The following is a 27,805-nucleotide window of genomic DNA, read 5'->3' on the forward strand; positions in this document are numbered from 1 at the left end:
TTGTAAAGTCATTTTTCCACAGGTCACATTTTTCAATGTTTTTTAATTAATGCATTATATTCATACATAATGGTGGAATTCGTTGTTACATATTTGTTCATGCACATGATATAACAACGTCATTTGGCCAGAATCATTTCCCAGTGTTTCCACTTTCCTCTTCTCCTCCCTCCCGTGGTGGTCCATTTCTTCTCCTCTACTGATCTCCCTTTGATTTTCTCGAGATTCCCATTCACCCCATAGACCTTTTCCCTCTCTAGCTTCCATGTGAGAGAAAACGAACAACTTTGACTTTCAAGTTTGGCTTACTTCACTTATAATGTTCTAAAGTTCCATCCATTTTCCTGGAAGTGACATGATATCATTCTTCTTTATGTCAGAATAAACTTCCATTGGTATATATACCACATTTTCTTTATCCATTCATCCACTGATGGACACCTAGGCTGGTTCCATAGTTTGCAAAGGCTACAGTTTTAAATGGCAGGAGCATAAACAATAAAAATACTTCATTTCTATAAAATGAATTGTTGGCCTCTCTACTTAAATCTTTTCCATCTTGTCTTAATGACTAGGGGAAAGGTAGCTGCTTCCCAGCTGTGGAATGCTCACTCACATAACCTGACTTTTATGTGCCCCATATTTCCATTAGGTTTAATTGGGTCACTATTTCCTTGATCTTTCCGATGTTTTTAGCACATCAGAAGAAAGACTCAGTTGGGTGCAAGATTTATCTTGAAAATCTCAAATATAGTTGCTATTCGATTTTCTTTTAAACAAAGAAAGAGAAGGTCTTGGTTCAGAGTCTCTGTAGACCACAGTACAGTAATTCAATAGAGTTTCAGAAGAATTGCATTTATTTTGACCTCCTCTTTCCTGTAACATGAAATTTTCATTACAAGAGTTTTCTCTTAAAACTCTTTAAAAAGACAAGTTAAAGAAGTGAGCCAATTTAAGGAAATTCCACGAACGTAAAGAAAACTGTTAGCCTTGGAGACTTGGTGGCCCCGCGCCAGCCTTGGTCCCTGCTCTGGTCTGTGCGTGCCCGGGTCGGTGCCCCAGGCCGCGCTCACAGCTCACAGCTCCGCGCCCAGCGACCCGGAGGCTCCGCGCATGCGCGCCCGAGACCTGCGGCTGTTTGGCGTTTCCATGGCTACGAAGCCCCTCAGCCAGGGATCCGAGAGCGAGAAAATGAAGCTCAAGAGCCTCCTGCTCCGGTATTACCCTCCAGGTACGGGCCCCGCCGTCACTGGGGCCCCGGACTCCCAACCCCGCGGGTCTGGGGCGGAGGAGGGGGCCGCGGGGTCGCGCCCCGGGCGGGTCGGGAGGGTCGGGAAGTCTGATGAGTCCCAGGTTGAGCCCCTCACTCTGGCACACCCTGGGCTCTGGTCCTCACAACTTTTAAAGTGACTTTAGAAAGTCTTTAAACTTTTAAATGCCATGTTGTTGGGTTCCCAGGAACGAGGTGGGATGGGGCCTGAGAGGTGTGACCGGGGGTCTCCTGGGGTGTAGGTTTCTGGAAGGGAAGACAAGGGAGGGACCATGTTTCCTTTTATTTTAAACCCTCCAGAAGGATCAAGTCAAGGTGCACGGAGTCTGAAAAGGAAAATGCAGACCCAGAGAAGCATATTGAGTTGGTGAATGTATTGGGTCTGGGCTTATCCATCCACTGTGTGCTCCTTCCCAAGAGGCTTTAAAGAAGGATCTAGTCCTTGATCCCAATGAGTGAAATAACCCCACCAAATGCTATACTTTTAGAGTAAGGTATTCTCTTCTAGTCCCCTTGTTTTGGAGGTGAGGACCTGGTTGCATCTGGAGAATATGGGGAGCGCACTGATCTCCCAGCTTGTTAGGACTTGAAAACTCTTTTGACTTTTAATTCAGAACTCATTAAAAAAGAAGAATATGAGATAAAACCTTGCAAAACTTGCCCCAGAGCAAGAGATGACCAAAGTACACTTGCCCAGTGTGAAGTTTGGATAAGAAGTGGCAAAAAGATTCCAAAGGATTGGGAAGGATCTCTTTGGACCAGTTTGATTTAAGGTAGCTTTATGAGACGTGAGACCTGAAGAACTCAAAATGTCTTACTTTTCCCAGCAGTGCAGCCAGCTGTTTGGTTAACCTCAACCAGAAGGTCTGACAGAGCTCATGGTTCCTTTTCTCTGATCCATCCTGATTTTGTTGCTTTCTCATACTGTGCTCTGTCAGTTGATGGCATCATCACCACGCATCTAGTTTCTCTGTCAGGAAGTTGGCTGGTCTTTTTTTTTCTTCTTTCCTGGTACTACCTCACCACCACTCCACACTCTCTTTCCCATTCCATCAACAGATTCTGTCAAAATATTCTGTGAATCTATCCAATTGTCCCCTTTTCCATGGCACAGTTTTCTTGATGTAACGTCCCTTCCAACTACCAGCCTAGTCCAGCCCTCCATTCTGGCAGTCCCCACCTCTTGCTGGACTGCTTGTGGTCCTGGGTTTCATGCTTATCCTTTGCAATCTGTCTTGTCATCAGCAGCCAGTGAAATCTGAATTAAACATCTCCCATAGTCTCTTGTTAATAAACTATGCACTCTGCAGGATTTGGCACAGCCTGCCCTGTTGACTTCTAGAACCTTGGTCTTCCACACTCTGTATACTTCAGACTTCTTTTACTGTTTTTCCAAGACTTAAGGAGGGTCTTTCACTCACTGTTGTCTTTCTGGACCTCGTGTTCCCTAGGCCTTGGAATGGCTGTCCTCTTATTTTGGTTTCAGTTCTTGTCACCAGTCCAGAGAGATCTTCATTTACCATTCATTCAAAGTAACCCCTCCCTGATTTTTTTTCTATGCCATTTGTTGTTTTTACTGTATTCATCATCATCTGACACTAGTTGACATTTTAAATCTTCACCTCTTTGTCATAGAATGCAAACTCCATGAGAACTAAGACCTTGTGTCTTTTGTTCACTGCTGTATCTTTAGCTCCTGAAAAGATCCTGGGACGTAGAAGGCATTCAGTGTTTGTTGAGTGGATGCACAAATGTGGATTATGAAAGAGGTCAATCCAGGCATGAAACTGATGTGAATAAATGTTGAAAAGCTCAAGGGATGCGAGAGGAGGCCTGAGTGGCCACTCTCTCCAATGTAAAGTTCATATTTGTAGAAAAGATACTCATTTTCTCCCTTAGAATTCCAACTAAAACAACATGAAAATGCTCTAGATAGGAAGGAGTAGCATAAAGGACGTTTTAACTTAAGAATAATAGCCTGTTTTTCTTAAGCAATCCCAATTTTCTTTTGCCTGTGCTCACACGTGAGCCAGGACTATTTCCCACAAATCACCTGATAAATGAATGCCTTGCCTTTGTTGAAGAGTACAGGTTAGAAATGTGGGCTCTGAAGACTGAATAACTGACTCTCACCATATACAATTTTCCCCTTGGGCAGTTTGTTTTGATCTGTGAGCTGTCAGCTGGATGGTGACAGTGCCACTCACCTCATAGACCCGCTGGTCCCTTCCAGCTGCCAACCCACTTGCCTTCTCCCTTCAGCGTAAACCTCCCTGAAAGAATGCTTCCTCCAAGCTCTCTCCTCTTTTCTGCCTGGAGTTTACTCCTATCATTCTTTTACTTACTGCCCCCCTGACACTTTACTGTTGAAGATCCCTGGTGACTTCCATATGGCTGCGCCTACTGGCCATGTCACAGCCCTCACCTTTCTTGGCCTGACAGCAGCATTCCATCTCTGACCGTGTGCCTGCCTTTGGTTTCTGGTAGCATGCTATTTTCCCTCCTGCCCCGCTGTCTCTCCTTGGTCCATCTTGTTCTCATCTCTCAGTGTTGGATGGAGGCCCCAGATCTTTGCTCATGGACTTCTCTTTTCTATCCGCACTCATTAGCTGGGCGCTCTCATTTATTCTCACTGCTGAAGAGTTATCTTAAGTAGGCCCTCCCATGTCGCTCTCAGCTCGACACTTTCCTGTGGGTATCCAATGTGCATCTCGCGTGGGGCGGGGTCCTCAGTTGTTCTCCCATCTCAGTGAACTTCCACTTGGCTCTTGCCAAGATTTTGGCCTCATCCTTGTTTCTCCTTTCAGACACAACATCTGATCCAATGGGAACTTTTATTCTGTCAGTACACTTCAGCAATCCATGTGGACTCTAGGAACTTCCCCACCCCTCACTGCTATGACTTCTCTCTTCAGCGCATGTCAGCCTGTCTCATCTCAGCAGTGGGATGACTGCTGGAGCGTACCTCTGGCCACACCCCTCCACTGCCCTCCACAGGCCTTTTCTCTCACTGAAAGTAGGGCCACACTCCAAGGCCCTACACATCCTAACGCCTTTTGCCTCCAACCCCCATTTCCCATCACTCCTCTAGCAGTACTCCTCATCCTGGTGGGCCTAGGATGGCCAGGTGTGTCCCTACCTGGGGACTCTGTAAGACTGTCACTCACATATTTGTTGAATACGTGAGTTGAATGAGATGCTGTGTGTTAAGTAGAATGCCAGAACTCTCCCCCAAATGTGGACAGGTCAGATAAGTGACCTTCCATGTCTGATCCAGCTCAAAAGTCAGTGGTTCTAGTGATGATCTCAGTAAAGATTTAGATTCAGGCTTGCAACTGTTTGCTTTAATGATTATCTTATAATGAGGTGCTATTACTTACATACTTAGATATATAATTCATGAATTCCAGTCTTCAGTGAGCCACATTATATGCAAGTTTTCAAGATACTAATGAATAGCGGGTGGGTGTTTCAATAACATTATCAAATAGGAAAAAAAAAACCCCAGTCACCACGGGCCTCATTCTCACGCTTCCTTTATTACTTCTGCACAGACAGCAATTAGAAAATTCTCTGATTGCAGTCCTCCCACTGACTTTGGAATGACATAGGTCTGGAACATTCTTTTGTTAGCATCCACTGAATTAGCCTTCTCCCTGTCTGAATTCCAGGTGACTGAATGTAAATAGCAGTGGTGTATGGCTGAGCAGACACGGGACATTCCCCCTCTATCTTGGGCATGTTTAACTCATGAAGTCAGGTTCCTGAAGCGATGAAGGTGCTGACTACGTGCCTTTCCACTGACTCAGTTTTGTCAAGTTTTGCCTTTATTTATTTATTTATTTTTGTATGCAGTCCCTAGTTCTTTGGCCAGGAAAAGGAACTAAATAGACATCAGTTATTCTGAGCACTTTAAAGGCTTTCCTTGATCTGAGTAAAGGATACTAATAACTACTGAAGTGTAGCCTTTTGAATACAGGGCAAAATGTTGAGGGCAGAGGCTTCTTACCTAAGCATTTTGAGAATTATGCTTATTGCCTCTTTGTCCACGACTAAGAGAAGATCAAGAATGTCAGGAGGTTTTGGACGTGATCACTGAGGGAAGACAAGACACACTTGCATCAGCATCTCTGTCTTGTTTTCAGTTATATTCTCTACACACACGTCACAGGCTCTGTTCATCTGGGAGCTCAGGGAAGTATGAACATACTGCCTACATGTGTTGCCATGAGGAGGCAGTGAAACTCACACATTCAGATTTTGCTCTTTCTTTTGACTTTTGTTAATTTGTTTGCTAGATGTTTCAAATGTGTTTCCTTAGGTCATCAAACTAATCCGTGTGGGTTGTCATGTGCTAATTTTTGTAGTCCTTTTCTTTGAGTTAATATGATTATATTGCTTATTCATTGTTTATATTATTTATTTGCTCAAATATTTATTAAGTACTTTATATGTAATGCGTAAAACTTAAAATTACAGAAATAGAAAGGAAAGACACGATTCTTGACAATGACAGTGACTTGCATTTATGTAAAGTTTGTATTTTTCAAATTATTGTAACTTACTTGAGTCTAATGACCTTGCAGGGACCTTGTTCCTCAATAGTTTATATTCTAATAATGTTTTCACCTATAATTTTCTTCTTTATTTCCTTATTTTTGTATGCCTTTACTATTATAAAGGGAATATTTACTGTAACCAAATCTTATAAAGGTATAAAGGAATAGCTGAGACCGTCCCCATCCTCCTGAAGATGTGACGGCCCCTTGAAAAGAGTCATGACCTGTCTGCCAACAGTTCTGAGAACACATGTTTTTTGGGGTTTGCTAATGCTGAGCAGTATTAGTCCCTATAATCTTTGCTAATCTGATGGATAAAAATTATAACTGTTATTTTATTTAGTACCTACCGTTTCTTATTAATGAAATTCAAAGTCTTACTTTGGCATATTTAATGACCATTGTCTATTTTTGTTTTGTTTGTAAATTGGACATCTGTGCCTTTTGTTCATTATTATTTTTAAAAAAATCTGTTTTAGACTTCTTCATATGAAGTTCTCTGAGCTTTGTTGAAGTGATTTTGCTGATCATCATTTGTCTTCAACTTTGTGGTATCTTTTACTATGCAGAAGTTTAAGATTTGTTTCAGGCAAATTGGTCATTTTTTTTTTTCAATTTTAGCTGTTGTTTAAAAAGTTGATTGCAGACACTAAAATATGAATATGTTCTGTTACTCAAACTATTTTACTTTTATTTTTAATAATAAACTCTCTAATCAACCTTGAATGTGTTTTTGTACATCGTGTGTAGTAGAAATCTATTTTTTCGAAAGTCTAACTGATTATTATAGCATTATTATTCCACAATTCATTTTTCCTCCACTGGTTTGAAATGTCACTTTCATCTTATTTTAAAACTTCCATGTATAGATAATTCTATTAAATTGACATAGTTTTCTATCAGAGTCATACTTTGTTTTATAGTTGAATATAATATCTGGTTGAGTAAATTTTCAAGTTTGAAAAACTAAAATCCTGACTTTTTCATTTCCATAGATTAATTCAGCAATGTTTCTCTCCATTTATCATAATTTTCTGTTACTTCCAGTAGTTCAGCTAGGTCATGCATATTTCCCACCAATTTTATATTTAAGTATTCAGTGGTTTCTTTAGCAGTTGCAAATATTGTCTTTTCCTCAATGATACCTTCACTTGGCAGTCCATCTATTTCTTGTCTACTTATAATTTCAGCTTTTGGTACTTTATTTATTTTGTAAGTCCATACCATTGTTTTACATGGCATACAAATAGGTTTTAAGAAGATTTAAAAATGTTGTAATGTCCCTGTTTTGTTGTAAAGTTCAATGTAGCACAGGAAGTCTTTTTTTACTCTAAGGAAATAAGAATAGAATTTTTAGTGATTGGCTCTCTGCAGAAACTTCCCTGTTTTCTTTTTGTTTCTTATCCTGGAGAGCTAGAGCTTGGTTTCAGGTCTTCAGTAGTTCTTGGGGGAGGGAGACACCCAAACCAAAACTGTCAAACTGGCCTCTTAATTCTAGTGGTTGGCTTCATTGGTGTTCTGGGAATTCTTGAGTCATTAGAAGCATTTCAAATGATTTTTCTATTCTAAAATATTAAACTTCATCACACAAGTGCTACTCAGGTACCTGTGTTGGTTGTGCCAAATCTGTGCAGAGAGACTGTTGAGTTCCTGATCTATATGCAGCTGAGGGAGGGGTGAGGTCTGATGCTGACATGAACTCTGGAGGGGATGCAGGCTCCAAGGGGAGGATGCTGGCCTTGTGTAAGGTGAAGGCAAGTCACCGCATGTATGGAACTCAGCAAAGGACTCCACTTGAGAGTTTCAAGTAGTAGTTGGCATATTGATGATCATTAAAGCCAAGAGCATGGATGATTTTAAATAAGGAAAGAATGTACAGCAACAAGAAATGAATCATTGGTCTTGAAGCCTAAAGACCACCAGTTTTTAGCACTGAAGGAGAGTGAAAAGTCACAAAGTAATTGGAGAAAGAGAAAGATGGAGAGGTTTCAATAAAAGCCTAGAGAGGCTGTAGTTGAAGAAGAAGGAAGTTGATTGTAGAGCCAATTATTTCTGAAAGGCCATGTGATTTGAAGACAGGGAATATCAATTGGATTAAGCAATCTGGGACTCATATCCATTCAATGTACTGGTAATTCAGATATTTAGAAAACTCTCTGAGTATTTTGAAAGATTAAGCAAATAATGGGGAGATACCATTGCAGGAGAAATGGAAGCCAGAGAGGAAAGGTATAATTTTCATGTGTTTGATGGTGTTGCTTGTACTTGACCTTGGCCAAATGAAGCGCCTGTTGGCCTCCGTCTTCAGAACTGGTTCTGAGGAGGGTCCACCTGGAAACACAGGGAAACCACGACGTGTTGTGTTCCTTCACAGAAGCTGCAGCCTCATTGGAAAAAATGGCATGTATGCAGGTTAAGTGATACTGAGTAATTGGGTAGGACATCACAGGTAGTATTTGATTAATAACTAAGTAATAAGCACTGGTCATCTGATTTTTCTATATGCCAAATGCTTTGTATGCATCTTATTTAGTCTCAGCCTTCAAACTCCAGGTATTATCTATGGAGGAGAGAACTGAGTTGTAATGAGATGACTTTGTTGGTATCATAACAAATGTAAGGGATTGAACTGAAATGCAAACTTGCATCTCCCTGGTGCTAAGCACCTACTTTCTCAACTCTGCTACATTCTCTCTCAATGACTTGGTGCTTTTGAAAAGTAGATACAGGGATGAGATTTGATGGCATTAGCTATTTCCCCTGGACCTGAAATGCCACTGGAGTCACGTGTGTTGCTTCAGATTTAGTCCACAGCAATGATTCTCACACGTAGAGGGACCCTGAGGCTTTTGGACCATTTCAGTGGAGATTCGCAGTCAAATCTGTTGTCATAATACTAATAAGGTGCTATCTGATTTTCCACTTACTGACATTTGCACTGATGGTGCAAAAAGCAAGGAAAGGAGAAAGTTCCTGGGCCTTACCTCAGGTCACGGAAGTGTCACCTCACTCTGGCAGTGCTCATTCTCAGGACAGGAATGATGGCTTTGATGAAGCCGCAGGGCTTATCAGTGCCTGCCCTTTGAGTACTGTATGAGAGACCCATAAAGCTCTTCTGTTGTGCAGTGAAGGGCACAGGTTGTCTTGAGGAAAATACTCCTCGTGTGGTTGTTTGAATTCTGGAATGAGCTAGTCCACAGGTCTTTTTTTGTTTTTTAATGAAAGACCATTTTTACTTGAAACAGAGACAGATAAACAAGCCCCTTTTTTAATTCCAAGATTTATTTGGGCACTTGGCCTACATTTTCTTGAAAATGAACAAAATGAGCCTGAAAGTTTCAACTGAAAACTGTCTGTAGTTCTTCCAGTAATAAAATCTGAGCTTTCAAACAAAAAATGGAATTTCAGAAAAGTTGGATCTACTACCATGTGCCTGATGACTTGCTAACAATAAAAGAGTTTTCTGATGGCATTCATTGGAAGTGATAACAACAAATGTGATTTTTTTAAAAAAAATAATTTTTAGTTGTCTATGGGCTTTTTTTTATTTATACACAGTGCCAAGAATCGAACCCAGTGCCTTGCCCATGCTAGGCAAGCACTCTACCACTGAGCCACAACCCTAGCCCCAGAAATACACATGACTCAGTGAGACACTATTTTTCAATCATGCATTGATAAAAGATCTATTGGGAGATCAACCAGTGGATTTTAATGGAAGCCAGCATGGAAGAGCTCACAGTCGTGGTTTTAGTTTCTACACTGCAACCAATTTTTAAGAAAGTACCATTGTTAAATTAAAATGTAGTATCAAAGAATAATATCTGTAATCATTTGAAAATTATATTAATAAATTTCTCCATCTTTCTGATACATATCAACGTTTAATCAGATTTTTTTCTTTTTCTTTTCATTTTTTTTTCCTTTGGTACTGGGGATTGAACTCAAGGCACTTGACCATTGAGCCACATCCCCAGCTTTATTTTGTATTTTATTTAGATATAGGGTCTCACTGAGTTGCTTAGCACCTCACTGTTGCTGAGGCTGGCTTCGAACTCTCCATCCTCCTGTCTCAGCCTCCCAAGCCGCTGGGATTACAGGCGTGTGTCATTGGCCACATTTTCTTCTTATACTTCATCTAAAGCAACATATAGCAACAGCTTGAATGCAGCAGCAGAGATGAAAATTCAGCTCTCCTTAACTAAGCCATATAAAGGTCTTTGCAAAAGTGTGATATAGTGCAATTCTTCTTACTGTTTTTTTGTGGGGGGAGTTGGGAATTATGGTTATATTCATAAGACAATGCTGCTTGTATTAAAATACTTAATATATTTTTATTTTTATTTTTTTATTGGTTGTTCAAAACAGTACAAAACTCTTGACATATCATATGCCCTAGTCCAGTATGCCCTCAGTATGCCCTAGTCCCTGGTCTCTCTGTTGTTTAAATTGAGTATATTTCATAGATCTGTATTCAAGTTCACTGTTTCTGTCCTGTCATCTTTACTACTGAGCCCCTTCATCAAGAAGTTGTTTAGGTGAATGTGTATTTCAGTTCTATAATTTCCATTTGATTTTTTTTTCATATTCCAGCATAATTCCTATAACTTCTATTTCTTTTCTGACATTTTCTTCATTTTTTAATGGATACGTAATAGTTGAAGCATTTTTATGACCCTCCCTTTAAAATCCTTGTCAGATAATTTCAACATCTGCTTCATCTGATTTTTGGTCCCAGGGTGAAAGACATTTTATTTTTTGTCTCTATGCCTTTTGGTGGTCCAGGCTGTAGGCCCTTGGCCCCAGTTTGGGGGAGTCTGGGAGATCAAGGCTCCCCATGTTGTCGAGCCTGAGGTCGGGTCCCTATCCAGGCCACCTTTCCTCCTCAGCTGTCAATTATTTTCATTATTGTCTGTTGGACAATTTTAAGGGTATTTGGAAGGGAAAGAGCTAGTCTAATCAACCTTGTTTTAGGACCAGCCATCATTTCATGTTTTTTATGATGAAAACTTTAACATTTGAAAAATGAAAATGAAAGAAATTATGTCAAAGTAGATTAACTTAGGTTTCATCCTCAGTGCTTTATAACATGTTTGCTTATTTTTATAGGAATTATGCTGGAATATGAAAAAAGTGGGGAATTAAAGACAAGATCTATAGATTTGCTTGAGCTCAGCCCTAGGTAAGTTACCTTTATAACGCAGCATGCATTTCGTATACCTGCACTTTCTTAGAAAACCCTAATGTAGGAGGATGCGTGGATGTGTGTGAACTACAGTGCACTATTTTAAAAGCCTTCTTCTGTTCCCCTGCACTCACCCCCATTTCCCCAGTTGTTAAGATCTTAGTCTGGGAAATTTGTCACAGTTGCTGTACCAGAAATGGTGCATTGTTACCAACTCAAGTCCACAGTATGCAGTTTTCCTTAATTTCTCTCTAATTCCCTTTTATTTCTAAGATCCTATCTAGGATTATATCCTGGCTGTGACAGTTTCTTAGACTTTCCTTATTTTTGGTGACTTTAACTTATCTAAGGAGTACTGGTTGTTGAGTTTGAAAAATATTACTGAGTCTATTTTTTTTTCTCAGGAAATATTTCATGAGGCTGATTGCTTAGGTTCCTGCCCATCATTTGTCATGGGGCAGAGGCAGGAACCCTGATCTCTACCTCTGAAACCTGGTGTGAGCCCAGAAGAGATCTGTGAGGTCATAATGCCTGGAATTCACTGCCTTCAGGAGATCTCTGTGCAAATCTCCATTGTAAGAGATACGAGTAGTGTTTATAACTGTGGGAGTTCAAATTCAGATAGGTGAAAATATTCTCAATGGGTAAAAAAGAACAAATATACTGTGCTTTAGAGCTGTGGCCTGAGACAGCAGAGGGACTCTCACACAGAGGGCTGCACTGCAGTTTTAAATAAGCCCAGTGGCATGACAGCTGGAGAGAGAGGGCTCCCTTAGACATGGAGCTGCTGCCACTTGGGAGTTGCAGTGTTTAAGGGGACACTTGTCCTGGTGAGGACTGAGCATGACTTGGGGGATGCCAGTCTCAGTAGGGTCCAACCTTAGTCTAGGTGCCTAGGACAGAGCAGTTACTCAACAGGTATTTTTAAAAATCAAAGAATAAATGGTGATACAGGTAATGCCATTTAATTTCATCTACAATAATCTTTGTTTACCACTCTTTTTTTATAAATGAAATCTGTTACTGATCTGTGTGACTCTGCTAGCATGCAAGAATTTTTTTTAGATGTTCTTTATTTAGTCTGCAGTGAGATATTTGCTTCTCCCACATGCACAGTTCCATTGGGTTCAATAAGAAACGATACAGTCACTAATCATAATCTCTATCCTCAATGGCCATATTGTTTGTTTTGAGAAATAAATTGTAGAAAACAGAGCATCATTTGAGTGGTTCAGGTAAACTTGTATAAGAGAGAGTAATTTCCAGTTGGAGATTAAAGAAAAACATGGTTTATGTTTAAAAAGTAAGATCCTTGGGTGACTTCATAAAGGACTCGTGGGGCAGGGAATCTAGGAGCTCTAAATGCTTTGATATTCTCCTTAGGCTGTCACAGTCACTGGATAGTACCAAGCTGTGAGGAGGTGTAAGTGGTGGCCACCTACAGCCATGGCCATTCACTCATGATAATCTAGGTGTGATAGTTTTGGAAAGTAAATATTTCAAAGTTATAAAGTATGGATCTTATTTCTGGTTTTTCACAAGAATCTGGAAATATTTGTGCTTATACAAATACTTGCATTATAGATGACATTATATAAGAATGTAGCTATTGGAATATTGCAGGACTGGATGTCCAGATTAGGTATTTGGTTAATTCAGATCTTGATAGCAAATCTGTTTGTATTCACACAATCTTTCCAAGAGGTATTATTATTGTTTTAATTTTTATGAAAGTATAATTCTTTTGATAATTGTATAGCTCAGAGTTTATCCATATAATGGTTATAAATGGTCTCCGATTCATTTCTGTTCAAAATATTCACTACGTTTTCCAAGTACATAATTAGTTTTTAGAGCTGGGATCATATTTTACACTCACAGGGCCTAAGCTAGGGTAGGTATTCAACAAGCAACTGAACAAACAGGTTTGCCTTGCATAAGAATGGAACTTAGGGAATCTTTTTTTAAGAGGAGGGGAGGGGATGCTTACCAGAGATTACATTTTAGGAGCTGATGCTGAGACAGAGTCAATGGGTAAAAGGCTTTTTGTACAGTGACATCTGTGACAGATGATCACATGCAGTGAGACCGAGCGGAAGTTGCCATCTGTCCATGGTGATGCATAGTGGACAGCAGTCTGCAGAGCCAAAGGGGAACCTGCAGCAAAGCATGCCAGTTAGAGGAGTCACTCATGGGACAAAAATGGCCAGGCTTTTGCACGGCTCCTTGCTCAGCCACGGGCTGAGGGTCTCCTAGGAGGGTCTTGCCCTGGCTCCAGTGCTGAATTTGGCCCTGAGGGCTGTAGTTGGAACTCACCAGCCAGCCAGACTCCTCTCCAGTGGTGGGCCTGGAGTTATTTTTTGATAACACACAGTGCATCTTTCAAGCATGCTTATGACATAATTTGAAAAACAACTCTATTTTGGGTGCTCTGTGGTAGATATACATTAATACTTTCTTTTTGAATTAATGCTATTCTTGGAGTAGCAAATTTTACCAAAGTTTCTATGGATTATTTGAATACTGGGAAAATCTCTCTCTCTCTCCCTCTCTCTCTCTCTCTCTCTCTCTCTCGAGAGAGAGAGAGAGGGAGAGAGAGAGGGGGAGAGAGGGAGTGTGTAAAATATGATCCCAGCTCTCAAAAAAATATATATATTATAAAGATTAATTCTTCTTCAGAGAAATAGTATAGTCCAGAAGGACTATTATTAATCATTATTCTTCAAATGTTTATAGTGAGACATTTTATCTTGAAGTCTACCTTTTCTGAATTTCAGTTCTGCATTTCTAAAACAGTTAATGATGAAAGTGTTACATTAGCAGGTTGTTATAGTATTAAGAGAACATATTTAAAACAGAAAATATAGTACCAGGCATACTCAATATAAATTCAATGAAAATAAGTTCAATGATTGCAGGAGAAGCTCAGGAAAACGATAATGAGTTCCTTACACTCAAGAGTTGGGACGCTGTACCCTCATCCTTCCTAAGTGTCTTAGTCTGTTTTGTGCTGCTCTAACAAATACACCTGAGGCTGGGAAATTTCTGAAGAATAGAAATTTTTATCTCACTGCTCTGGAGGCTGGTAAATTCAAGATGGAGGTGAGAACAGGTTTAATTTTCTCTGCTTCCAAGAACACACATAGAGTTGTATGCTCTGGATGAGAGGAGTGCCATGTCCTCACAGCAAAGAGTAGAAGGGCCGATGGGATAAAATCCTTTGTCTGAGCTCTCGTGACTTCCTCCCTGCCTGGGAGCCCACCTCTCAGTGCTGTTGTATTGGCAATTTCAACATGAACTTTGGAGGGAAAACACACATTCAAACCATGGCACTCGGTGAGCTCCCCAGAGTCTTGGCACTCCCTCCATAAGAAAAGGCCCAGTTATGGAAACATGTTCTAGAAAGTCCAAGCATCTTGAGCTGGGATTGTGGCTCAGCGGTAGAACGCTCACCTAGCACGGTCGGGACCTGGGTTCGATTCTCAGCACCACATAAAAAAAAAATAAAGGCATTGTGTTGTGTCCGGCTACAAAAAGAAAAAAAAAAAGAAGAAGAAGAAAAAAAAAAAAAAAGTCCAAGCATCTTGTTTCTGTGCCACTATGCTCCTGGCTGATGTGAGTGATACTTTTCAGAAATCTCTTGGAAACAGGATGGTATTCTTAAGAACATATAAATGTTATGCTTCATAAAGCAAAAACTGTTCTTCATGTAATGAATGTATGTGCAATTTTTGACATGAAAATATTTTTGGGGGTGAATTTCAGTACTGATGTCAGTGCTTTGGTGGAAGAGATCAAGAGAGCAGAACCTTTGATCACAGCCTCACGGACAGAGCAAGTCAGCCTCTTGGTGCAGAGATTGCAGGAGAAGCTCAGAGAGAACAGCAACCACAGCTTCTACCTGTTTAAGGTAAGGCCTGGTTAAAAATCACTGAGGGAAGAGTTTTGTTGAAGTAATTGATGCTTTATGAACTCTTCTTTTCCGGTAAATAGTTTTCTATTTCCTTAAAAATACGTTTTTTTTTTTTTTCCAAGAAAGATTCTTCCCTGTGGTTTGCTTCAGTGCCTCAAGCATTTGCTAAGATTGTTTCAATAACTGCTTATTGAATAAATGAGTAAAAGACAACATTTATTTCTTAAGATAGTAAATGAATATTTGTAAGTAATTTAGCTACCCTTTATAATGATAAATTTAAAGGGTTATTACCATAAAGGTGATTGTAAGTTAATAAATTATTAAAATTATCTTTCAGAGTAATTTTAAGAAGTCATGTTTCATATTATATCAGCATTTCATATTTTCTGCTTTTATGGCAACTAAACTATACTAATATTCAGTAAATTATTTATTAATATGAATTATATAATTTAAATTATATATATATGCTTATTTTTCTCTGTAGTTTTGATAACTAAATTAAAATCACAACAAATGTGGTCAGTTTAGTACTCTTAAAAACAGTTTTTTTTATTTAAAACTTTTAAATTTATTTTATTCTAAAATTCCTTCTTATCACACTGATTTTAATGCTTCAAATATAATTATGATGATAAATATAATTAGTATTTATGCTGTCCTCTATCTGATATAAAGTATCCAGGTCTTTAGTCATCAGCCCTTCATTTTTCTGGAAGGATGAAGCTATTTTTATAATATCTTTACTTCCAGCAGGTGGCACTGTCTAACTACTAATATGAGCTCTGTTTCTACAGTGATCCTGTAATTTATCATCCAAAGGGAACATTTTTCATAGTTAAAGGGGCACTATTAATAGTTACATTTTGAGAGCAGATATAGAACTTTCTTGGTCTAGATAATTACTCTATTAATAGATTATTCAATTTTTGAATATTAATTCAATGAATATTCATTAAGCAACCACTGTAAGCTAGACACCATAGGGAATGAGAGATAAATAAGATATCTATAGACTGTAAAGGAGTTTTAGAACTCAGAAAGCAATAATACATTGTAAAAACATCTTTGAAAGATATTTGATGTATTTCCTATAATACTTTTTATATGTATGTTTATATATATACACACACTAAACAATATGCAATTTGTAAAAAATATTAGGAATTAGTGCAATTCGTTATCTTATTTAATAGTTATAACTTATTTAAAGGTAAATTGGTACTGATGGAAAACACAATTGTGTTCTGTAATTATCTGTAAGTACCACATGTTTGGTTTGTCTTTTATAGGAGGTGCAATTTTTTCCTCATTTGTTAGGATATTGAATATTGTCCGTTTATTACATATAATTAAAACAACATTGAATGTTTTAATTTGTTGAAAGTTAAAATCAAAATTAACTTAATTGGGTTGAATCCAAAATAAATGGTGTTTTTTTTCCGTTGAAGGTTCTCCGAGCACATATATTACCATTGACTAATGTTGCACTTAACAAATCAGGCTCATGGTAAGGTTTTCTTTTTATTTCCAATCTTTAATAATCAAGGGATAAAAATGTTTTAAGTGTTTGTCAAACATTCCAGTTAGTTAAGTAGCTAATATGTCCATTTCTGTGATTTTTGTGTCCTACTGAACATAGAAGAGAAATGTAAGTACTTTCTCCTTCTCTTCTAATCTAAGTTTCCTATAATATTTGTAGCATCTTAGGTAGAAAGCATACTGGGGTCTCAGAAATATTATAGCTGTGAAGAATTTGACTCAGGAATAGGTCAGTTGGGGTGACCTCACGTTGGCCTTGGCATTTAGGGCAGACAAGGCATCATTGTGGCTGGTTGTGACCTGACAATTCAGAGCAGGTAATTTACTTTTGGGGGTGTGATGAATAGAACCGTCAAGCCCATGTGCAGGAAGTGCCCTTGATGAGCTTACAATCTGAGGTGATAGGTAGGAAGGATGGGGTAGAAGGCGTGTATGGACCCTTGAACATGAATGTAATTACACCTGATTGGTTTGCTAAGGCTGCCATAGTAAGTCAGCACACACTAAGCAGTTTTCACAACAGAAATGTATCAGCTTGCAGTTCTGAAGGTTAGAGGTCCCAGGATAAGGTGGCTCCTTCAGAGGGCTGTGAGGAAGACTCTGCCCCACACCTCTGTCCTGGATATTTGCTGGCAATTAAAGCACCATCCTTATTATGTCATCATTTTCACATGATGTTCTTGCTGTGTATCTGCCTGGTTCCAGATTTCTCTTGCTTATACGAATACAAGTCCTACCAGATTAGGGCCTTACTCTACCCAATATGATCTCCTTTTAACTAACTACATATGCAATGGTCCTATTTCCAAATAATCACATTCTGAGATACCAGCGGGTTAGGACTTCAGTATAAAAATTGCAGGAGGACATAGTTCAACACATAGCAATTACTATGGTTCATATGTGTAGACGTGCACATACAGGTCTGTTTCTTGCAAAAGATGGAGGAAAGCCAGACAAGAAGCCAGAAGGAAAATGCCTAGAAGAGAATGGTTTTGTTTAAGCAAGAGATGAAGGCAATGGATCTGGGGAGAAGTGGCCATATTAGGGTGTATTTTGAGATGGCACTAGTAGAATTTACTGAGAGCTCACGTGTGGAGTGTGTGGGGGGGAAGGAAGATCAAGGGCAATGTGGGAATTGTATGATCTGTAAAACTGTGAGAAAGATGCTGTCACAGAGATAGATGCAGAGTTTCATAAACTACTGCTCATTATATATCCTGTTTAACAGTGTAAGAATATATATCATGGAGGGTAACCATTGTTAGAAGAACCCCTATTTTATATAGGGACTTCTTTTATTGGTTGGGATAAAGATAATTTTCTAAGTCAAAAGATTTAACTATTGTTCTTAATTTTGTTGTTCTGCATACATGATTTCCACTGAGAAAAGCAAAACAAAGGAATTATCCTGTCAGTGAAATCTGAAGCCTCTGTTAACATACTGCCATCCTGCGTGTTGTCTGTGTTTCTGTGTTAGCTTTATCACGGGGAGCTATGATCGGACATGCAAGCTCTGGGACACTGCATCTGGAGAGGAGCTGCACACCCTGGAAGGTCACAGGAACGTGGTTTACGCCATAGCATTCAACAATCCTTATGGGTCTGTTCTCTCATTCACTTACTCCTTCAATTCATGAGTTCATTCCTCTGTGTATTGGGGGTCGAAGGGAAGACAGTGCATTGCAAAGTACTGAGTGCCTGTTACATGCTTTAGCAGCCTTTCAGTTACTCCTTCAGTGCTTAAAAAGCCTTTGGGATAGGTATCATTTTTATAACGGTCAAGCTCTGTTGCCCTTCCCAGCATCACACCGTGGGGAAGCGGGGAGCTGGAGTTCATGTTCAGCAACACTGTCTCGGCCCTTGGGAGTCCCCGGGAGGCAGTTCCTATGGATGAGTAGAGCACTGGGCAGGTGGCTCTGGAGAAGATGAGGTGAAAATGCACCATATAACATGCACGAGTTAATTTTCATTCTTGCCAGGTAGAAAAGAATGCATGTGGTAGCATGCTAAATAACTGTGCCAAGAAGAGCAGAGGTACTTAAACACCACCCTCTGCTTGGCTGAGGCAGCAGAGCAAGTGTGCAGTGTGTTCTGTCTTTCTGCACAGTGTACTACTGATGCCTTGGCACTGGGTGTTTTACTGGTGAGATATCCCCCAGCTTGTCTCTTCCACAGTGAGGGTATGAGCCTATCCAGGGCTAGTTGTATGTACTCATGCACTGGAATTTAATTACACAAATTATTGAAATACTACATAAACTAATGAAACATGAGTGTGGAAAGAAAGCTGTTGTTTTCTACAGAAACAGATCAGATAAACCTTTGAAAAAAAATAGTTATTAAATGAAGCTGTAGATTGATCAATGTCAAATTAGAAAATATGGAAAAATTCTGCACTTGAGCCGGGCACTGAGCACACACCTGTAATGCCAGCAGATTGGAAAGCTGAGGCAGGAGTACTGTGAGTTCAGAACCAGCCTCAGCAAGGCTCTAAGCAACTGAGCAAGACCCTGTCTCCAAGTAAAAACTAAAAAAAAGGGGCTGGGGATGTGTCTCAGTGAGTAAGCATCCCTGGGTTCAATCCCTGGTACAAAATAAATAAATAAGAAAAAATTCTGTACTCAGATTGTTCTGTGAGTATATTTAAATTCTTTGAGTTTCTCATTCAATTTTAAAGAGAAGAAAATTATAAACTGTAGAGTTTTGATAGGATTTCTTAACAGATGATGAACTCTGATTAGTTGACCTATAGTCAAAGGGCCCCAGCCTTTTGTCAAGAGATGGGCAAATAAGTGTGTATTCGTACTCATTTGAGTAAAAAAAAAAATTGAAGATTGTTATTTTCAAATATCAAAAGTAACTTTAAAATCTTTTTTTTTCATGATTGTTCACTTAAAGTTAGTTTTTCCATTAATGAAGCTGTTCAATAAATATGGTTCATTTACAATGAGTTAGGACAAAAGAGTAAGTGGTTTAAAAGCCCAGAGGAGAAGAAGACTATGATTTCTCCTGGTTCAAGTGTCTGTGAATGTGATGTGGGACTAAAGCCTAAACCTGGATGGTGGAAGGTGGAGGAGGGGCCGTCAGCAGCTCAGGATTGTGAGGTGTGGAGTCCTCCGGCCAGCTCAGCTGCCAGGTCTCCAGTGGAATTTCCTCTGGAGAGTCACAGGGGGTGAGGATGGAGCATCCTGGGAGTGTGAGCCCTGTTCTACAAGCCTGAGAAGCTTTAGAAGGCTTCTGAACACAGAAGGGAAGCAAGGACTGCTCTTTAGAGGGCTTGCCCTGCAGAGGGAAGGGGTCAAGGGGTTTGGTGGTGGGAAGAAGCCTGAGGCAAGAGGCAAAGAGATGGGTTAGGAGGCAGGGCCATTACTCTGCTCAGGGGGCAATGAAAACTCCCCTGACAGAGTGGTAGAAGAGAGAGGAATTTTATAAAAATTTGATGCACTTAGAGATTTTATACTGCAATTAAAACAATTAATATCCAGGTTGCTAATGATATTGTATCTTTTTAAAATGTAATGCTTTTCAAGACACATGAATTGTGATTGTACAATCAACCTTAATTGGTGCATTAAAATGATTAAACATTGCAATTAAATTACAGAAAATTTAACTTTATGTATTTTTACACTATAGAGAATGACAGTTTTTATAATACCTTATTATACCAATTTGTGGAAGTGAAAAATTTTTATTGAAATTATAAATTATACTGGTTCACTGTATAATTCCTACTTTCATTTCATTTCAATTCTCTATCATATAATATGATATTCTTTAATAGTCGACTTAACAGATGTGATATTTTTTGGCATCTTTCTGAGAACAAAGATTTCTGAGAAAAAAATGGTGCAGAATACATTCTGTCCCTTCTGTCTGATTCTACCAAGAGTCCCTGATGAATATCTCTCTTGTCCAGTTATGTAAATAGTTTTCACAGTTTGATGATTTATTTATTTGCTAATGCAGTATCTTTGAATTTCATGGTCTGTGGGTTTCAGCAGAGTGAGCCAGCCACCAAAGAATAAGTTGGAGTGTGTGTGTGTGTGTGTGTGTGTGTGTGTGTGTATGTATGGGGGGGGAGAGAGAGAGAGAGAGAGAAACAGAGATAGAGAGACACTTCCACTGATTTAGTGTTTATTTCTTTTATACAGTGGGTCAGGAGTGAGTTTTGATTCAATATAATAATTCTAAAAAATGCTGACATTAGTAATATTTATAACATGGATAGAGAACAGTTTGTGGCAGAACAGAAATCAGTCAAGAAATAACAGCCACCCTGAGTCTCATGTATTTGAGGGTAGGAAGGATGGAAAACGGACTGAGGTAACTCGCAGGCCGTTGAACTTGCCTTGACAACATAAAGATGACAGCAAGATGTCAAGGAGAAAGCCAGTTCTGACACTGAGGGGCCACCAGCCTTCAGTGACAGGGGCTTTGGATGGTTTGTGGTGGCTCCCCAGGACATTCTGTCTACACTGCCCTGGGGTATAGATAGAGAACACCTTGCTTTCCATTATTCTGAGAGACCGCAGAAATACTATGTGGGTGACCTGGGAACAGAGGCAGAAAGCAAGACTTCAGTGTTACTCTGGGCAAACAGAGACTTGGCCACTGGGCTGGGTATTTATAATTTGCTTTAGGATATGTGTTGGGTCTTAAAGACCCTGCACTTTTGAACAACAAACTTACACATTAAATACTCATCCAACTGGGTGAACATCTTGAGGACTTGCTATAAAGGCTAAGTATGGGTCAGGAATAAAAGATAAGGCTTTGGTGCCAAGACCAAAGGTTAGCCCAGCGAATCTACCTCTAGCCCTTGGGTGGGAGCAGTAGAGCTGCCCTGGGGTCAACTGGGAGCCTTCAGTTTAAAAGACTCCAGTCTTTACCAATTTTCTCTTTGAATTCTTCCAACATGAGTAATATTGGTGTTGTTTTCCCAAGGAGACCCTTATTGCCAGACTTCTCAAAACTTTGTTAGCATTTGGTTAATTGGCTTTATATCTTTTTCTCTTCTTTTAAATTCAGTGTTACCTTTTAGCAGAATTTTTCTGTGCTGATACAGCTGATTCTACATATTATTGATATCCACATTACTAATTTTCTGAATGAAGCTTTTGCCATATTCATTGTTAATTTCAAAAATTGTTATAATCCCAAACAAATATATTTATTCCTTTAATATAAAAACTTTAACATTGAACATACAAATTGATGCCATTCAATTAAACCTTAATTTGGTCATCCACTGATACAGGGTCGCTTACAGTTTTAAAAGTGAAGTACATTTCTAAGTAGATAAATATCCATGTGCTGATATTCAGTGTATCATATATAATGTGACTGAATATGTTTCAAAAATTCTTATTTTAAAAAATTGCAGTGACAAAATCGCAACCGGGTCCTTTGATAAGACTTGTAAACTGTGGAGTGCAGAAACAGGAAAATGTTACCATACTTTTAGGGGGCACACAGCAGAAATAGTGAGTATATTTAACATTTTGAAATATATTTTATGTTGCTGTTTGTTTTAGGATTTCACTATGAAAGTACGAGTTCTACTTTTATAATTAATTTTCAAATTCTATCCCAGTATTTTCTTAGTCTGCATGGATTTTATATGGTGGTGGTGATATAATTTAAAAACAACTTAAGTTTTAATAATCTGCAGGTACTCTCAAAGAGCAGTATTTTGTACTAAGTGGATCTGTGATACGATAAATATGTGAGTATAATATTCAGCTTTATTTTTTCATTAACTTGTTTTTAAAGAACTCACTTAATATAGGCTGATGAAGTTATTAAAATAGCTTTAAAACAACTTTTAACATCATATTTAGGCTTATTATTTTCTGAGTATCATTAGAACTCCAATTTGAATAAATATTCTGATACTCTAAATAGATTTCACAGTTGGGGGGTCCTTGCCCTTGACCATTTCTGTGTTAAAATCTTAAAACAATAGTGAGCTAATTGGCATCATATGGATAACTTAAAAATAAGCAACCTGCTTATTTTAGGAGTGAACTTACGCTCATCCTTCCAGTTCATGGTATATTTATCCCGCAAGGTATAGTTCAGGAAGACATTGTACTACAGGAAGACATTGTAAAATGACCCTGTAGGGGCTCATAGTTCAGGAGCTGCTGTTCTAAGACTGTTACATGTTCTAGCTTAATGGTGCCTCCTAACAACCCTAAGAGGTAGGTTGCCCATCTTGAAGCACAGATGAGGACACTGAGGCATAGAGAGTCACTTGCTTAAGGTCAAAGAGAGACATAATCTCTTTTGTAGAGAGCAGCACATCTCTACACTTCCTTGGAGTTTTGAAAGGTTTTCTTTACATAGAGTTCTTAGGCTGACAGTTATAATTTCCCACTATTAAGTGTATGTGAAACGTGGCCTCCAGGAGGCCTATCAGGAAAGGATGCAGTTATTGTCCTCCAGAGATTTTGCAGTTCAGTAGGAGGAGTAGACGCATCGGTGAGTAAGTGCAGAGATGTGTTGAGATGGCGAGAAGTGGGCTGGGGTTCAGTGAGGGCCTGGGGGGCTGTCAAGTATCTGTATCCTTGGCCAGGAAAGGAGCTCAGGGAAGACTTAGAGAGATGACATGAGCACTGCAGGCAAGGGAGCAGCGCTGGCCAATGCCTGGAGGAGTGTGCAAACACGCATGTGCCTGGGAGCTCAGGCAGCTGTGCGATGACAGCAGAACCTCCTGACCGTCCCCTTTGAAGGCATGCACACGGTATGCTGCGGGCGGTGTGCCACCCACTGCAGGGAGTTGAGTGATGGGTCAGGATCCCCAGTGCTGTCCAGCTGCCTGGATGAAGAACCCCAGGGCCTTGGCACACCAATAGCCCAGTCAAAGCCAGATCACCAGGCAGGAATAGTTGAAGTGGGAGAGACAGGCAAAGGCCATCTTGTAGATTTGTAGAGGGCCTGTGCCACGCTGAGACATTTGGGCTTTGTCTTGAGGTCAGGCCACACTGCTGAGGCTCTGCAGCTGGGAGGAGGTACCTCAGCTTGGCTTCTGGGAAGACTGTGGTGGTGCTCAGGAAAGGTGGGAGGTAGGTGAGGTCAGACATACAGGCCAGTGGGGGACCTTGCTGCTGCCAGATGAGAGGTGATGCAACCTTTTCCTGGGGCAGATAAGAGTGTGAGAGATGTAAGGGAGTGGGGGGAGTACCACATGGTTACCAAGGGAGTCTGAGGCATGAGTGAAAAGGGGCACCCAGGGTGATTCCCTGATTTGGGGCGTGGGTGATGGGTAGTGCCACACACTAACTCTATATCATTGAGGAGGAACAGGTTTGCATTCATAGGATCTGGAGTCTTTGGTTGATTAAAGATGCCTGTGCGATACCCAGACAGGCATCCATTTGGCTGTTGGCTCTTTGGGGCTGGAACTGACTGGGGAGTGAGGTCTGGGGAGGGGCCTTGGTCTCCTGGTACCATTAGAATCCACTGAGCCACGGAAAATGGCCAGAGGAAGGGTTACACACAGACAAGAGACTGACAGAATCCCGAAATATACAAACGACAAACCTTTAATTGATACACCCCCCTGTCCCAACAACAACAAATGAAAACCAAAACAAAATGAGAAGAAAGAGGAGAAAGCAGAGAACCTTAAAGCTGTACAGATATCAGAAACAAAGGAGTCCACACCACAAGCATCAGGGAGGCTAACTGGGATGACCAACAGAGCCCTTTGGATTGGACCCATCCACAGCAGTGTCAGGACTATTGAAGAGTGAGTCCAAGATGAGCAAAAAGTAATGGTTGCCGCAGTCTGGCTGGGCACAAAATCACGAGCCACTCACCTTGTAGATTCAAACAGCAACTCTTTATTCTAGAACTGTCACCGGCACTTTACACACACGTTCTGGGCCAATCCACGTTCTGGGCAAAATCCCAAATACTCTCTGAATCCCAGGAGAACTCAACGGGAACTCAAGGAGCAGGCGCGCCTGAGGCAGCAGGATACGCCCTATTCCCAGCAGGGTACACCTTAAACCTGGAACCGCCCTAAACCCGGATTGTCCTAAACTGGGAACGCCCTAAACCCAATGCTCCCTAAACCTGGATCTGCCCTGGTCCTAGAGCAAGGTCACCTTACATGCAATGACACTGCAAATGACCTGGGTCATGCCATGCGTCATTCTTACTTAGCGATGGCCCTCAGCAAATGGTAAATCATTTTTCCAAGGAACTTGGTTATAAAGGGGAAAAGGTAATTGAAATGGGCACCTAGGGTCACTGGAGAAAGTGCTTTCAAGTAAGAAAAGCTCAAGCATATTGACAGGCCCCTGGGAAGGATCTAGTCAAGAGAGAAGGACAGCTGATAGGTACATGTCCCCTAGAAATCCAGGGAAGGGGGTTCTAGAATGGGCAAAGGGAAGGAAGCTCCCAGCCATAAGGAGAGTTTTCTCAAGGAAGCAATCAGAGGCCAGGTTGTCTGTTGAGGGAGAGTGAGGGTGAGACTGGGGGCAAGAGTGGCAACAGGAGAAGGGGGAGCCAGAGGCAAGTCTAACCCAGTGGGTGGTGGTGCTGAGGCCCTGGGGCAGAGGTGTGAGTGAGCCACACCAGTGACCGATGCAGTTTTCTTAGGCTACCTGGGTAGAGTGATGAGGCAGGAAGGTGGGTGACTGATTAAAACCCTGGCTTGACAAAAGTTCATGTTCAGAGTTGGTTGGAGGGTGCATTTGAAAGAAGGTAGGAACTGAAAACATGGAGGCTGCTGGCAGGAGCTCTGCTTCCTGGGTGTCAGGTGAATATGGAAGATAGAATGCGAGAGGCAGGGATCTCGGGATCTCAGGGAAGCCAAAGAGTCTGTGGCGAGAAGGAAGGGAACATGAGAGAGAAAGCTGAAGTACTGGGAAATGGGGCCCATCGATTGGTGAGTTGGTGATGAATCTTCTAGAGAAGGTGATGTCAAGGTGCAGGGTGCAGCCAGAGGGTCAGGTACTGAAGAGGACCAGGGGGACTGGATGTATTGCCCACATGAAGGCCACCGAGGGTGTGCAATGGGCAGTGCGAGCCAGTGTCACAGTCCTTTGGTGAGGGACGTTATCACAAGGACCGCGATGCCAGCAGCAAGGGTGGCTTTGCTGTTGTTCTTCTGGTGTCAAAAAGTGTCAGAGAGGGTCCATGCCCCTCCGAGCCTGAGCTGAGGTGTGGGGACTGGTTCCATTTGGCCTGGCGCATAGGGTTTCCTGTACCTGACCTTTTGTTATTTACTCAAAGACTTAAACTGAATCTGCCAAGGTCATTGCAAGGCCACAGAGAATTCACAGTTTGAACCTCTATCCTTCTAAAGTTTCTTCCATTTCATACAACGTAGGTGTGCTTATCGTTCAACCCCCAAAGCACTCTGGTGGCTACTGGAAGCATGGACACAACGGCCAAGCTGTGGAACACCGAGGACGGAGAGGAAATGTGCACCCTGACGGTGTGTCGGTGTGTCGGTGTGTCAGTGTGTCTGTGTGTCCTGATGTTCACGCACCTGCCTTCGTCCTCATTTTCTATCTGTGTCTTTGTTACGATGAGCGCTGTTAGAAGATGCTCTCAAAATACTGGGTTTCAGGTTGCAGAGGGAGAGTTGCAGTTGGCCTCCTGACTGTTCCAACAGACTTGGTGAGGGCCTGGAAAGCCATATGAGCTTTGATTTTGATGACTTTTATTCTGAAAAAAACAACCATAGCCTTGAACCCATGTCGTCTCTGTGGCTAAAAGAAAAGGAGGCAGGCTGGCCCTGTTTGGAAGAGGCAGCCCTGGAGGTCCCTGCTGAAGATTCCCTATGGGGGCGCATGTCCACACTCCCCTCACCTGCCTGTCTCTGAGATCTCCTGGGAGAGTCCCATGACAAGGGGGTGGGACAGGGGCAGAAAGGCCAAGGCACACCTGCAGAGTGGTGCCGATGGGTTTGCTCTTCTCACCTGTCACCACCACACACACCTTCCCCAGGCCTGCCGCCCTCCCCTCTGTCCTGCCCTGACCCACGTGACCACAACAAAATGGACCTATTTATGCTGTAATAAGTGGGAACAGCTACACGGAAATTCCCATTTTCTTATCCTTTCAAAACTATAAATAAATATAAAAAGCCTGATTCTTTACCTAAGGAAGTTAACAGATGGACTAAAACAAGAGAAGAGAGGTCCCCATTGAAAAGCAACACCAAAGGCTTTTCTCCCTTAACTCTGAGTACCCAGTGTCACCGACATGTGTGCGCTCTCTAACTCAGATGTCACATTTCCAGGGCCCTTGCTTCCTCACTGCCTCTTCTTTCAGGAGAAATGGCTGGAAAAACCCTGTTAGTACCCGCAGTTCAACTGAAGGGACTCCTCCCCTGACTGTGCTGAGGGCACTGTGTGCTCAGAATTCTAACATTCAGCCACGTTTCGCTTTTGTCATTTGGAATCAACCAGAAAATCAGTTGAAAATGAACTTTTGCAATACTTTGTTATTTAAAAATATGATGGTGTTAATTTACTAAAATAATTAGGAAAACTCGGGGTGCACTCCAAGCAGGAGAGGCTCATCAGAGTTGCAGGATCTGCTCCAGGGAGAGGCTTCTTCCCACTGCCTTGTACACTGGAATCCCCATGTGCCAGCTGGCATTTCATCACTGTGACCAAAATGCCTGGCAAGAACAACTTAGAGAAGAAAAGGTCTGTTTTGCCTCATGGTTTCAGAAGTTCAGTCCCTGGTTGTCCAGCTGCAGGGTAGGAACATCAAGGCCTAGAGACGTGACAGAGGGAAGCTGCTCAGCTCATGGCAGCTGGTAAGCAGAAAGTGAAGAAGGGGACAGGGACAGATATAGTCCCCAAGACCCCCCCCCCCCCCAGTGACTTCCTTCAGCCACACCCACTTGCCTACACTTACCATTACAAATCCATTTAGGTTATTACTCCATCAGATGGAATAACCCACTGTTGAGGGTACAGTCCTCATGACCATTTTTTTCCCCCTGAAAGCCCCACCTCTGACGCTTGCCACATTGGGAACTGTGCTGTCAACACATGAGCTCCTCTGGGAACATTCCGGATCCAAACCACAACACATTAGCAGTACACTGTAACCAGGGAAGTTCAGACCAAAAGCCAGGTGTTTGTTAATCTGTTTCTTGTATATTCTGAAGACTTTCTTTCTTTAAAGTTAAATTTGTTCATACACTGTTTTGATTTGCCCATCATCTATAGATAGATCAGATACTGTTCCTTTTAGCACTTCCAAGATAATGAGAAAGAAGCTCCCTAATTTCCCCAAACACGGCCCCTCCCTCCTTCCCTCCCTCCCTCCTTTCCTTCCTTCTTTCTTTCCCT

The 27,805-nt window shown here is 41.0% G+C and overlaps 1 protein-coding gene across 1 annotated transcript in view; it reads left to right on the top strand.

The window, feature by feature from the left end:
- The first annotated feature begins 1,115 nt into the window (after positions 1–1,115).
- Positions 1,116–27,805, top strand: part of Daw1 (dynein assembly factor with WD repeats 1) — a 41,956-nt gene continuing 15,266 nt past the window's right edge. The window contains exons 1-7 of the mRNA XM_046439853.2: positions 1,116–1,231; positions 10,939–11,011; positions 14,780–14,924; positions 16,382–16,440; positions 17,953–18,075; positions 21,862–21,961; positions 25,822–25,929. Coding sequence (XP_046295809.2) covers positions 1,150–1,231; positions 10,939–11,011; positions 14,780–14,924; positions 16,382–16,440; positions 17,953–18,075; positions 21,862–21,961; positions 25,822–25,929 — 690 coding nt within the window. The 5' untranslated portion in view covers positions 1,116–1,149. The remainder of the gene's footprint in view (positions 1,232–10,938; positions 11,012–14,779; positions 14,925–16,381; positions 16,441–17,952; positions 18,076–21,861; positions 21,962–25,821; positions 25,930–27,805) is intronic.

This window comes from Marmota monax, unplaced genomic scaffold (assembly GCF_021218885.2).
Source record: "Marmota monax isolate L192 unplaced genomic scaffold, Marmota_monax_Labrador192_F-V1.1 WCK01_AAM20220418_F8-fsc00041, whole genome shotgun sequence".
Classification (NCBI taxonomy): domain Eukaryota; kingdom Metazoa; phylum Chordata; class Mammalia; order Rodentia; family Sciuridae; genus Marmota; species Marmota monax.